The sequence below is a fragment of the Cynoglossus semilaevis genome, chromosome 17 (genome assembly GCF_000523025.1).
Source record: "Cynoglossus semilaevis isolate Cse_v1.0 chromosome 17, Cse_v1.0, whole genome shotgun sequence".
Classification (NCBI taxonomy): Eukaryota; Metazoa; Chordata; class Actinopteri; order Pleuronectiformes; family Cynoglossidae; genus Cynoglossus; species Cynoglossus semilaevis.
Window position 1 is genome coordinate 15,440,454 of NC_024323.1, and position 13,595 is coordinate 15,454,048.

The following is a 13,595-nucleotide window of genomic DNA, read 5'->3' on the forward strand; positions in this document are numbered from 1 at the left end:
ATGTTTGAACAGCTGCAGAGTAGAAGAAACTCTTAACACACAGAGTTCATCCATTGACTGGGACTTCAGAACCATGAGTGTGTGTGTGTGTGTGGCTCACCTGACATTCTGACTCTCCGTGGCTCCTCCAGAATCATTAGGACTTGGACTGCAGACACAGAACCACAGGATAAATCTACATGTAGTCGCCGCTCACTTCCTCCCTCTCTGTAGAACTTACTTCAGAACCAGATGCAGGTTGGCAGAGAGACGTGGATCTGTGAACTGCGTTGTACGGTTGTTGTGGTCAACGAAATAAACCCTTCCTGTGGCTGTATTGCGAATTTCCCATCCTGGGGGGAGGGGTCCCAGTTCCTCACAGTTGACGTTGCTCAGATCTCTGACAAAAAACAGACAGACAGTAAAATAGTCAGACGACAGTGCTGACAGCAACAGAAACAGGCCAACAGCTTCAACACCCGGACAGCAGCGTTTGGGAACAGTGCCACGCTCAGAGCACCTCTGTGGTAACTTGGCAGCTTGTGGACTCGAACCTCAAACCTTCTGAACCCAAATCCACTTCCTTAACTACTAATCCGCCACAATACATCAACTCCAATGTAAGTACACCGGACTATGTCACAAATATAGGGGAGGCCATACCTGGGTACTCGAGGGTCATGCCACGTACTGACACCTGTCTGTGTGTGGAGGAAGTACACCTGTCCTTGCTGTGTAGTCCTTTGCTCTGTGCAAAAACAATGAGATCGGTGAAAATATCCATTTTTTTTATTTCTGATAACAGAACATTTTGACTTGAACCTGAGTCAAAAAATAGACAAACAAAGGGATGGTCATCTGTAGGAATTTACCATGACCTGCCACTAGAGTTTCTCTCATTGTAACTCTGACACATTTACTAATGAAGTACAAGTTTTTCTGCTTTCAAAAAAATATTCATGATGTCCACTCCTCACCATAACCCTCAGGAAGATCTGGGGGCATGTGCAGGTGGGTTCTGCTCATGTAATTGCGATGCCTCTGTGAACGGACTCGACGCTCCTGGGCCCGCTGGTCGCCATCACTGGGTGTGAATGCTGTTATGGGCGTGGCACCATTTGTACTGATGGGTGTGTTCTCATCCACGATGCAGCTGAGTGGTCGACCCGGGCTGGAGTACTCTGATGCAGGCCTGATGAGAACAACCATGAGAACACAGGAGGAGCACAGTCTAAATATACATATATACATATATATACATATATATATATACGTATATATATATATATGTCATTACATATATATATATATATATACATGTCATTGATGACTCTGACTGTGAACTAAACCTCATTAAAATCAAGGTTATTGAATAAATTAATATGAATGTTTTAAAGAATGAAACAATTAAAAATGATGAAAATATTTATTTATCACATTCCAACAATAAACAATATCAAGATCAAGTCCAGTGGTGATGAAGTTCAAAGGATCAGAGTAGATCTGAGTCAAACATGTGCTGACAGACTCTAGGAGTGGACTTTTCACCCCCCTCCCCCGGAAATGTCATCATTACACGTTTGTCAAATCTCTGTCTCTCAGATATATTGACGTCCACAGACATGTTCGTACTTTCAGACGAGCCGCGCTTGTTTTTGCTTGTGTCATCATTCACAACTTCCTGTTTTGGCCACGCTGATTTGGTGATAAAAGTCTTTCAGCCGAAAACTGAAAATGTACTTTTGGGCCATTTTTGGCCAAAATATGTCAATGGCTGAATATTCGGTGCATCACTAATAAATATTTATATTTATTTATTTATTTATACATATTTATTTCTTGAACTAATTCATCTACAGTATAAATCATGTTCCATGTCTTCAGGCTGCTGGACGTTGACCACAGAGAGAACACTGGAGCGGCAGAAGAAAAGATGAAGGCTGACACCTCTAACGGAGTGAAACATTGTGTCTGACTGCCCCCTACAGGTTTGGTCAGATAGTGAGGTCAACTGCTTGGACAGGTCTATTCACCTGGTAGGCCTTTCCCACTGTGTGGTTCGTGTGATGTGGTTCAAGTATTGCATCCGTCCAGATGCGGTCCTCCTCTCCTCCCACCTGACGACAGAATCATACACAGACATGAAGTCCTGTTTTTTTCAGATGGTAGGAGACCCCTGCCCCGCCCCCTACCCCACCTATCTCCCCCAGCTCACTCACCCATCTGGAAGATCATTGTCAAACAGACGACTGCAGTCAACCACAGGGCCCCCTGTGCCAATCCGGTCTCTTGACTGCAGGCTCACTACAGTCACACACACACACACACACACACACACACACGCACACAGAGGAGAATTACCAGACAGTTCTATCCTGGACAGAACTTTACTGGAGGAACAGCAAGAAAAGAGCTGCACCGTCCCACCAGCATGAAACTGATTTGGACTTCAGCCCAGATGGGGAGTGCACTCACCCACTATCTGACCCCTGACTGTGTCACTGTCATTGGGGCTCAGCTTGTTCAGGTCTAGTCTTTGGTCTGAGAGTTTGTCAAGGGGGGGGGGGGGGGGCGGGGGGCAGAAAGAGAGAGAGACGGCGGGCAGAGAGAGAGAGAGAGAGAGAGCGAGAGAGAGAGAGAGAGAATAAGCAGGCAGAGCAGAGTTGCCTACAGACATGGGAAATGCCCCCCTCTGCTGTCCCCCCTCTGCTCTCTGATGTCTGGGTGTCATGCAGATCAGTTCAGGATGTCTGTCTAGACTAAACAAGGACCAAAACAGACCACGGTCACATTGGAACAAGGCTGGCCAGAGGTCAGCAGCCACAAAAAAACAGACAGACGCTTTAAAAAAGGACACATTCAAAATATCAAAATACACAGAAGTACATGCACATATATGTGGATACATATACAAAGACAAGAAACACAGAGCACTAAAAGTATCCATTACAGTCACACGGTGTAGTTACATATAAGTGTCAGTTGTCATGTGTTGTCCAAGGACCATGTGTTGTCCAAGGACCATGTGTTGGCCAAGGACCAAAGAGTTACTGCTGCTGAAGACAAACAAGGAAAAAGAAGAAAAAACAACAGGACGACAAACACAACAATCAGACAGACAGTGAAACAGACTGTCTGTCTACATCAACAGACACAGACAGAGTCACTGAGACTGAGGCTACACTTCAAACCACGCAGTGAGGTGGAGGCCAGGGCAGAAAGGAAATGTGGAGGCAAACCGCTCACAGCTGTGGCACAAGGCTTAGGTTTTCTGAGTGCCTCCAGGAAAAACATCACAGACTTCTAGAAAAAACAGCAGTTTGTTTCAGCAGTCTGCAAACCAGTCTGCAAGTGCAGAGAGCAGGTATGGAAAAAAAATACACATTTCTGACATTTTCTCTGATATTGGCTCTTCCTCTTCTGGTGAGTGTTGACCGTCTGCGGCCCACCCCCCGATCTCTATCAGCCCCTCTGAGTCCTCAGAAAGGGCAATAAAAGCTGCTACGTGTTTTATCTTTTAGCTCAGGAAAAGGCCCAGTACCACTAAGCTCCACCCAAAAATCACACAAACACACACACACGGTGTGTAAAGGACATGGAATCAGAACCAACCACATGCTAGCCTTCAGGAGTTCATGCTAGAGAGAGAGAGACAACGAGACAAAGAGAGAGAGAGAGAGACAGACAGACAGGGTGAGAGAAAGGGAGGGAGAGAGAGAGAGAGAGAGAGAGACTACTCACAGCCTGTGTCTTTAAGGCGGTTGATGGCGTTGGACAGAAGGCGGACACAGCCCAGGAAACCAGCTCCTTGCTTCTTGTGAATCTTCTTGTGATTCCACACACTGATGGTGATGGAGTCAGATTTTCCAACGTATCTAAAGAGAGAGAAAAATGTACAAAAAAGTTAAATCAAATGAAATGAAAGAATATGTACTGTGTATGAAGGTCTTTCAACATGTGTTCATTCTACTCTTTATTTTACTGAATTAAACACCATGTAATTAAACTAAAAGGTAAAGCTGTCAAATGATTCAAATTTTATTCTGAAATCTCATGGTAGCTGTTTCTTATGGAAGACAATTGGTACCATAATTCAAATTAAAATGCATTAGCAGAAATTATTTTTTCATCACTCAAAAATGAAATTAATAATAATAATCAATCATCTAAACTATTGGTATAGAACTAAAGGTATCAAAATTCAACTTTGCAATCTGAGGCGGCGCAGGAGAGTGACGTCAGTGGCCGCTCTTTGTCTGGGTTGGTTGGACCTGTGAAGCTGTGGGATGGTCATGCACTTGTAGGATTAAATCAAACTGTGGCTTGTAGTCAAATAAAGTCAGGGCAACGGACCTTCAAAATAAAATAGAATAGAATTCAACTTTATTGTCATTGCACACGAAACGCAGTTTGCATCCATCCAGAAGTGCTTTAGCAAAAGTATATTACAAATGTACATTGTTGTGGGAGATATAAACATGAATATTGTTATGAATATGCTATAACTATAAGGATATACAGACTATAATGTAGTAAATGTACAGACTATGAACAGGTTATACAGGTTATTTGGTTATAAATATGAGGGGCTATAAATATAAGTATATGTCAGATTGTAACAGGGTATAGGTGTGGGTACAAGTATTTATAATTATTGTATACAGCATGATTATCTTTACAGTATTTACAGTAGTGCAGTTGAGATCAAGTAAGATATGTATGAGTAAATAATTATAGAGTAGTGCATTATTGGATGTATTTTACAGTGGTGCAATGAGAGTTGAGAGGAGTTACAGATATAAAGTGGAGGTAGTTCTAAGTGGTGGTTCAGTCAGTGTGATGGTCATGCATTATAGGATTAAATCAAACTGCGGTTTGTAGTCAAATAAAGTCAGGGCAATGGACCTGCAAAATAAAATTAAAAAAACAAAACATTTTTGATTAAATCATGTGTTGAGATGGAGATAATTGACTAGCTATTCTATAAATACATATATTAATTATATATTAATTATATTAACAAGCGCCCAGAGGCAATGTCTCTGTCATAGGTGTGGAACCCCAGGGTTCACCTACCGGGCAAGTTCGAATCCCGGTTAGTGCGGTTGGTACCTGCCAGTGGACTCACCACCCACAGGAAGGATCAGGGGGGTTGGTACGGTGCAGTGTGATCTGGGTGGCGGTCATGGAGACTGCTGCCCCCGCGACCCGGTAACGGTTAAGCGGATGAAATTGAATGGATGGATGGATGGATTAACGAGTCAAGAATCAACAGCAAAAATCAAACATTTTTCCTCCTTTAAACATATACTCCACCAACCCATCAAAGAGGCTTAGATGACACCATAACACGTGACGTATTATAAACCTGTAGATACCTTGGTTACACTGCTGTAGGCCTGGTCTACTGGGAGAACTCCTATGGTGTCAATGGTCTCATTGTCTCCTAGTTTGTCTCCTTCTTCTCTCGGAAGAAGGAGGAACGGCAGGACTCAAAGAAGGGTGCCACAGACTGGTGACCTCTGACCTCCTGGGTCTTGAGGACTCTGGGACTCTGGTTGAAGAGTTCTGTTAGGGAACTGGACTGAAAGGTTCTATTTCTACAGTAATAGAACCTTTTCTTTTCACTCTAACACCAAAGACTTCCAGTACCATATTTCCAGAAATACCCGAACAATACCAGTGAAGTAAGGGACCAGGTGAGGACCTGTAGCTGCTGGGGGAGGGAACACTAGTCCATTCCTGTTCATCCTTCACACTTGTGGTCAGGTCAGCGGCCCATCTTGTGTCAGAGCAGTCTGACTGAGATCAGGACAGTCAGTCAGTCTCTGACTGACACCACAGTCAGATGGTCTGTCCAGGACTGTAGGCTGATTAACATTGTTGAGGACAACCACTGGACTGAAGTCTAGAAAGAATCATGTTCTACCAGACCCGGTCCAGATGGTCAGGGCAGAGGTCATGACTGAAATACACCAACTCTATGAAGATACATTTTCACTCTGACTGTTGGACATTTTTATGGACATTTGTCCTAATAAATAATCCTATCATTTGGATCAGTCACAAATTAAAGCAGTGACCTCTACCTGCTGATGTTGGTACTGTCAGATCCAGTAATTATACATATAAGGGACTAACCTTGACTGTAATGGGTCTCAGTAGTTATTGTTTGTGTTAACAGGTTAGTGTGAACAGGTGTGAAAAGTCATGACATTCCTGTGGAACTCACAGATCATAGTGTTGATTCCACTTGGGGTCAAGTGTGTTCCTCACAGTATCTGTAGAGTGGCATTGCCCTGAACCGTCTACCACCACCTTGGCAAAAGGATCAGGTGAGAGAGAGAGAGAGAGAGAGACTACTCACAGCCTGTGTCTTTAAGGCGGTTGATGGCGTTGGACAGAAGGCGGACACAGCCCAGGAAACCAGCTCCTTGCTTCTTGTGAATCTTCTTGTGATTCCACACACTGATGGTGATGGAGTCAGATTTTCCAACGTATCTAAAGAGAGAGAAAAATGTACAAAAAAGTTAAATCAAATGAAATGAAAGAATATGTACTGTGTATGAAGGTCTTTCAACATGTGTTCATTCTACTCTTTATTTTACTGAATTAAACACCATGTAATTAAACTAAAAGGTAAAGCTGTCAAATGATTCAAATTTTATTCTGAAATCTCATGGTAGCTGTTTCTTATGGAAGACAATTGGTACCATAATTCAAATTAAAATGCATTAGCAGAAATTATTTTTTCATCACTCAAAAATGAAATTAATAATAATAATCAATCATCTAAACTATTGGTATAGAACTAAAGGTATCAAAATTCAACTTTGCAATCTGAGGCGGCGCAGGAGAGTGACGTCAGTGGCCGCTCTTTGTCTGGGTTGGTTGGACCTGTGAAGCTGTGGGATGGTCATGCACTTGTAGGATTAAATCAAACTGTGGCTTGTAGTCAAATAAAGTCAGGGCAACGGACCTTCAAAATAAAATAGAATAGAATTCAACTTTATTGTCATTGCACACGAAACGCAGTTTGCATCCATCCAGAAGTGCTTTAGCAAAAGTATATTACAAATGTACATTGTTGTGGGAGATATAAACATGAATATTGTTATGAATATGCTATAACTATAAGGATATACAGACTATAATGTAGTAAATGTACAGACTATGAACAGGTTATACAGGTTATTTGGTTATAAATATGAGGGGCTATAAATATAAGTATATGTCAGATTGTAACAGGGTATAGGTGTGGGTACAAGTATTTATAATTATTGTATACAGCATGATTATCTTTACAGTATTTACAGTAGTGCAGTTGAGATCAAGTAAGATATGTATGAGTAAATAATTATAGAGTAGTGCATTATTGGATGTATTTTACAGTGGTGCAATGAGAGTTGAGAGGAGTTACAGATATAAAGTGGAGGTAGTTCTAAGTGGTGGTTCAGTCAGTGTGATGGTCATGCATTATAGGATTAAATCAAACTGCGGTTTGTAGTCAAATAAAGTCAGGGCAATGGACCTGCAAAATAAAATTAAAAAAACAAAACATTTTTGATTAAATCATGTGTTGAGATGGAGATAATTGACTAGCTATTCTATAAATACATATATTAATTATATATTAATTATATTAACAAGCGCCCAGAGGCAATGTCTCTGTCATAGGTGTGGAACCCCAGGGTTCACCTACCGGGCAAGTTCGAATCCCGGTTAGTGCGGTTGGTACCTGCCAGTGGACTCACCACCCACAGGAAGGATCAGGGGGGTTGGAGAGAGAGAGAGAGAGAGAGACTACTCACAGCCTGTGTCTTTAAGGCGGTTGATGGCGTTGGACAGAAGGCGGACACAGCCCAGGAAACCAGCTCCTTGCTTCTTGTGAATCTTCTTGTGATTCCACACACTGATGGTGATGGAGTCAGATTTTCCAACGTATCTAAAGAGAGAGAAAAATGTACAAAAAAGTTAAATCAAATGAAATGAAAGAATATGTACTGTGTATGAAGGTCTTTCAACATGTGTTCATTCTACTCTTTATTTTACTGAATTAAACACCATGTAATTAAACTAAAAGGTAAAGCTGTCAAATGATTCAAATTTTATTCTGAAATCTCATGGTAGCTGTTTCTTATGGAAGACAATTGGTACCATAATTCAAATTAAAATGCATTAGCAGAAATTATTTTTTCATCACTCAAAAATGAAATTAATAATAATAATCAATCATCTAAACTATTGGTATAGAACTAAAGGTATCAAAATTCAACTTTGCAATCTGAGGCGGCGCAGGAGAGTGACGTCAGTGGCCGCTCTTTGTCTGGGTTGGTTGGACCTGTGAAGCTGTGGGATGGTCATGCACTTGTAGGATTAAATCAAACTGTGGCTTGTAGTCAAATAAAGTCAGGGCAACGGACCTTCAAAATAAAATAGAATAGAATTCAACTTTATTGTCATTGCACACGAAACGCAGTTTGCATCCATCCAGAAGTGCTTTAGCAAAAGTATATTACAAATGTACATTGTTGTGGGAGATATAAACATGAATATTGTTATGAATATGCTATAACTATAAGGATATACAGACTATAATGTAGTAAATGTACAGACTATGAACAGGTTATACAGGTTATTTGGTTATAAATATGAGGGGCTATAAATATAAGTATATGTCAGATTGTAACAGGGTATAGGTGTGGGTACAAGTATTTATAATTATTGTATACAGCATGATTATCTTTACAGTATTTACAGTAGTGCAGTTGAGATCAAGTAAGATATGTATGAGTAAATAATTATAGAGTAGTGCATTATTGGATGTATTTTACAGTGGTGCAATGAGAGTTGAGAGGAGTTACAGATATAAAGTGGAGGTAGTTCTAAGTGGTGGTTCAGTCAGTGTGATGGTCATGCATTATAGGATTAAATCAAACTGCGGTTTGTAGTCAAATAAAGTCAGGGCAATGGACCTGCAAAATAAAATTAAAAAAACAAAACATTTTTGATTAAATCATGTGTTGAGATGGAGATAATTGACTAGCTATTCTATAAATACATATATTAATTATATATTAATTATATTAACAAGCGCCCAGAGGCAATGTCTCTGTCATAGGTGTGGAACCCCAGGGTTCACCTACCGGGCAAGTTCGAATCCCGGTTAGTGCGGTTGGTACCTGCCAGTGGACTCACCACCCACAGGAAGGATCAGGGGGGTTGGTACGGTGCAGTGTGATCTGGGTGGCGGTCATGGAGACTGCTGCCCCCGCGACCCGGTAACGGTTAAGCGGATGAAATTGAATGGATGGATGGATGGATTAACGAGTCAAGAATCAACAGCAAAAATCAAACATTTTTCCTCCTTTAAACATATACTCCACCAACCCATCAAAGAGGCTTAGATGACACCATAACACGTGACGTATTATAAACCTGTAGATACCTTGGTTACACTGCTGTAGGCCTGGTCTACTGGGAGAACTCCTATGGTGTCAATGGTCTCATTGTCTCCTAGTTTGTCTCCTTCTTCTCTCGGAAGAAGGAGGAACGGCAGGACTCAAAGAAGGGTGCCACAGACTGGTGACCTCTGACCTCCTGGGTCTTGAGGACTCTGGGACTCTGGTTGAAGAGTTCTGTTAGGGAACTGGACTGAAAGGTTCTATTTCTACAGTAATAGAACCTTTTCTTTTCACTCTAACACCAAAGACTTCCAGTACCATATTTCCAGAAATACCCGAACAATACCAGTGAAGTAAGGGACCAGGTGAGGACCTGTAGCTGCTGGGGGAGGGAACACTAGTCCATTCCTGTTCATCCTTCACACTTGTGGTCAGGTCAGCGGCCCATCTTGTGTCAGAGCAGTCTGACTGAGATCAGGACAGTCAGTCAGTCTCTGACTGACACCACAGTCAGATGGTCTGTCCAGGACTGTAGGCTGATTAACATTGTTGAGGACAACCACTGGACTGAAGTCTAGAAAGAATCATGTTCTACCAGACCCGGTCCAGATGGTCAGGGCAGAGGTCATGACTGAAATACACCAACTCTATGAAGATACATTTTCACTCTGACTGTTGGACATTTTTATGGACATTTGTCCTAATAAATAATCCTATCATTTGGATCAGTCACAAATTAAAGCAGTGACCTCTACCTGCTGATGTTGGTACTGTCAGATCCAGTAATTATACATATAAGGGACTAACCTTGACTGTAATGGGTCTCAGTAGTTATTGTTTGTGTTAACAGGTTAGTGTGAACAGGTGTGAAAAGTCATGACATTCCTGTGGAACTCACAGATCATAGTGTTGATTCCACTTGGGGTCAAGTGTGTTCCTCACAGTATCTGTAGAGTGGCATTGCCCTGAACCGTCTACCACCACCTTGGCAAAAGGATCAGGTAGACCTGCAGATAAAAGAAGACAGGGGGTGCTGCACTTAAGACAATGATAAAGAACAATGAGTCAAACAGACTCATATGATGGAACCCTGCCATTTCTAGTTGTAAATTTGTAAACAGATGACACACACACACTAACACACACTAACCCCTGCTTGTACATCACAACATAAAGGGCTGCAACACTTTAATTCATGGCTTCATGCTGCTCTCCACCGGAGTGAACAGAGAACCTTTACCATGACAGCCCGACCCAAACACACCAAAACCCTCTGGTCCTTGTTGCTGTTGGTAAATCATGACATTCAATCAGACTTCAGATCATTGTCAATTTTTTAAATAGTTGGTTTATTCAAATGTGGCTGAAACACATTTTCTCTTTTCAGAACACAATTTCTTTTCCATTTGTCTTTAATCATTTTCACATTTCATGTTGTACTGAGGAATTTCAATTAGTTTTGAGCAAAGACTTGGTCATGTGATTTATTCATTTATCAAAAATACAGATATAAGTACGGTTACTTACGGAAAAAGTCTTTCTTGGCAAGGTTTTTGGCACAGAGGACTGAAAAGGAGAAAGCACCAAGAATAAGTTGACTGTCGTTAAAGTGACAACACATTAACATGACTTCATATTCAGTTAACAATCGACTGCCAACCCTAACCCTAACCCTAACCCACCTGGTCACACTACACAAACAACTACTTCCCTACAGCTTCACTGTAATTCTCTGACACCAAACACTGACAGAGTCCAACTGCAGTGAGTCAATCCTGAACAGGAAGAAGCGCCGTGTGTTGAGGGCACGTGTGAGTATCATCAAATAAGTACATCTAAAGTCCAAATGGCATCAAGTAGAACTGATCGGATCTGAAAAGTATTAATTAAATATATATACATATATTGTAGAGAGAGAGAGAGACGGAAAGAGAGAGACAGCGAGAGAGAGAGAGGGTTAAAGAGCGAGAGGGAGCTGCAGAATTTTCTCAACTTGACCAGCTTCAAACCAACAACCACTGAATGTATCTGATGATATCTAGTCTTAGGTCTTTTCCCATGCCCCGCCCTCTTCTTCCCTGTGATGTGCAAGTGAGGCAGCTCAGACTTTACTTTGCTAACACAAATAGACAAGGGCAAAGCTGTAGCAATAGCCAATCAATGAACAGCCGTTGACTTGTCATCAAGCAACCACACATTCCCAGACAGCCAACCACAGCGTGTGAAATATCACTCTGGGCCCAGTTAAAATAATTGAGCCCACCATGACACCACAGGAGGCGGAGGATGAAAAGGTTCTTCACAGTGGACTGTGGATTAATGACACCAGTGATCAGCTGTGGACATCAAAGTGTGTGAACTACAACTCGAGACTCATACTTAACCACAAGAACACTGTATGGGGAAAAGAGAAGTGAAAACAGACCACAGAATTGGTCACACTTACTCTCAGTCGGGGAGGGACGGGGGGGGCAGAACATGCTCCACAGATGAGGAAGAATTTCTTTCCCCAAACATCCCTGGGAATGTGTTACGTTCCAGTGAAACCCACCTTATCTCTAAAACATCTGGGACGTACTGCTGTTAGTCAAACTCTTTCTGAACACACAGACACACACACACACAGGAACAGGTGACAGTCTTTTTTGATCATGCCTCTGAGAACATGCAACTTCCATCATGTGAAAAAGTCAAAAATCAAAATAAAAGACTCAAGTAGAAGTTTTGACAACATATTCAAAAGGTTAAACGGTTTAGAAACTCTGTTCTTTAAATCTTTGAGGGACAGTGAGGACAGACCCACAACAGACCCCAGGACCCCCTGGGAAAGAGCCATAGCATGAAAGCAACCCTATTTATACACTTGTGTGTACAGACTCCTTAGAAAAACATGGGGGAAGAATGGGGGGACGGGGGGAGGGTTACAGCTAAAAACAGAAAATGTACAGAAAACCACTGGAATCGCAGATACCAGAGAGACAATGTTGGTCAGCGTGTGAGTGTGTGACTGTGTGAGTGTGTGTATTCAGTTCCTATAAAATAATTTTTTTTCTGCATCTAATTTAAAAAAACTCAGGTGTCGGACTATATTATATATTATATTAGAATATAAGTGATATATTTGATTAAATATTTCAGAATTGTCTTCTTCATTAATTTATGACAAGTTCTACTTTATTTAACATTTAGGTTCTGGTCTTTTTTACTTTTATAATATACTGCATTACCATGAAATCCCGGTCCATCCTCCGTTGTCATGGCAGCACAGAGATAAGTGTGAGAGAAGGGTTGCTCTGTGTTGTCTGTGATTCTGATTCCTGTCGCACCGCCTCACCACACAGCCAGAGAGTGCAGTACAGACTGGTGGGCAGGAGGAGCAGGAGGAGCAGGAGGAGTAGATACCCCAGAAACTCAGAGCAGAAATAATAAAAATCCAGTCAAACATGATCATTTACCGTTTGGGCAGCTTGAATCCTAACCCTGACAGAGTTGTTGCAGTGGAACTCTCTGCCTCATAAAAACTAGGAATTCTGAATAACCACAGTCCTGACCATTGAGTCGGCATGAAGCTGTGACAGCAGCACATTGGTCTCATGTTGGCTTTCTGCATTAGAAGGCCAAACAGTACCAGACAAGACAAGCTAGGCTAACACCACCAGGTGTTAGCTAGTCTTAGTTTGGCTACATCCTGCTAAGCACAAGAACAACAACAACAACAACACTAAATGAAACCAAGTCCTCGTCCCACCTGTGACCAGACGACAACCAGAGTTTCTCACAGGCCGGGACTCAAAGAGCTCCACTGTGCAGGCCAATCAATGGGGTTCACTACACTCAAGCCAAACACCTGGAGAGGGAGGGATCATGTGATGTCTATGGAAGGAAGGGTGAGTATGTCACTATAGTAACAGTCACTGGCAGTGAGACAAAATACAAACGGAGATCTACCTGCAGTTCTTCAATCGATGTCTGACTGAAAACCTGGAGTGTCAACAGTGTCAACAGCGTCAACAGCGACAACAGCAGCATTCCCTAAACGTACCTTAGGAATATAGGAAGTTTTTAATACACACGCAAATATTTGCAGTTGTTAATCGTTATTGCAACAGTGGACGAATATGACCCAGAATATAATCCAGAATAATCTCAGAGGTATAGTCAGTTCTCACTGACCATCATGCTTTAGCTAACAACGCATGGAGTCAAAGTCAA

At 41.8% G+C, this 13,595-nt stretch overlaps 1 protein-coding gene across 2 annotated transcripts in view; it reads right to left on the minus strand.

Moving 5' to 3' along the window:
* The window catches only part of LOC103393707 (E3 ubiquitin-protein ligase SMURF2), a 30,995-nt gene that overhangs the window by 6,674 nt on the left and 10,726 nt on the right, over positions 1-13,595 (minus strand). For both annotated transcript variants that reach the window (XM_025064441.1, XM_017040340.2), the window contains 10 exons: positions 10,911-10,949; positions 10,282-10,390; positions 7,791-7,924; positions 2,455-2,520; positions 2,199-2,283; positions 2,013-2,096; positions 957-1,171; positions 643-727; positions 221-379; positions 101-148 (listed from right to left, as the gene is read on the minus strand). In XM_025064441.1, coding sequence (XP_024920209.1) covers positions 101-148; positions 221-379; positions 643-727; positions 957-1,171; positions 2,013-2,096; positions 2,199-2,283; positions 2,455-2,520; positions 7,791-7,924; positions 10,282-10,390; positions 10,911-10,949 — 1,024 coding nt within the window. The remainder of the gene's footprint in view (positions 1-100; positions 149-220; positions 380-642; positions 728-956; positions 1,172-2,012; positions 2,097-2,198; positions 2,284-2,454; positions 2,521-7,790; positions 7,925-10,281; positions 10,391-10,910; positions 10,950-13,595) is intronic.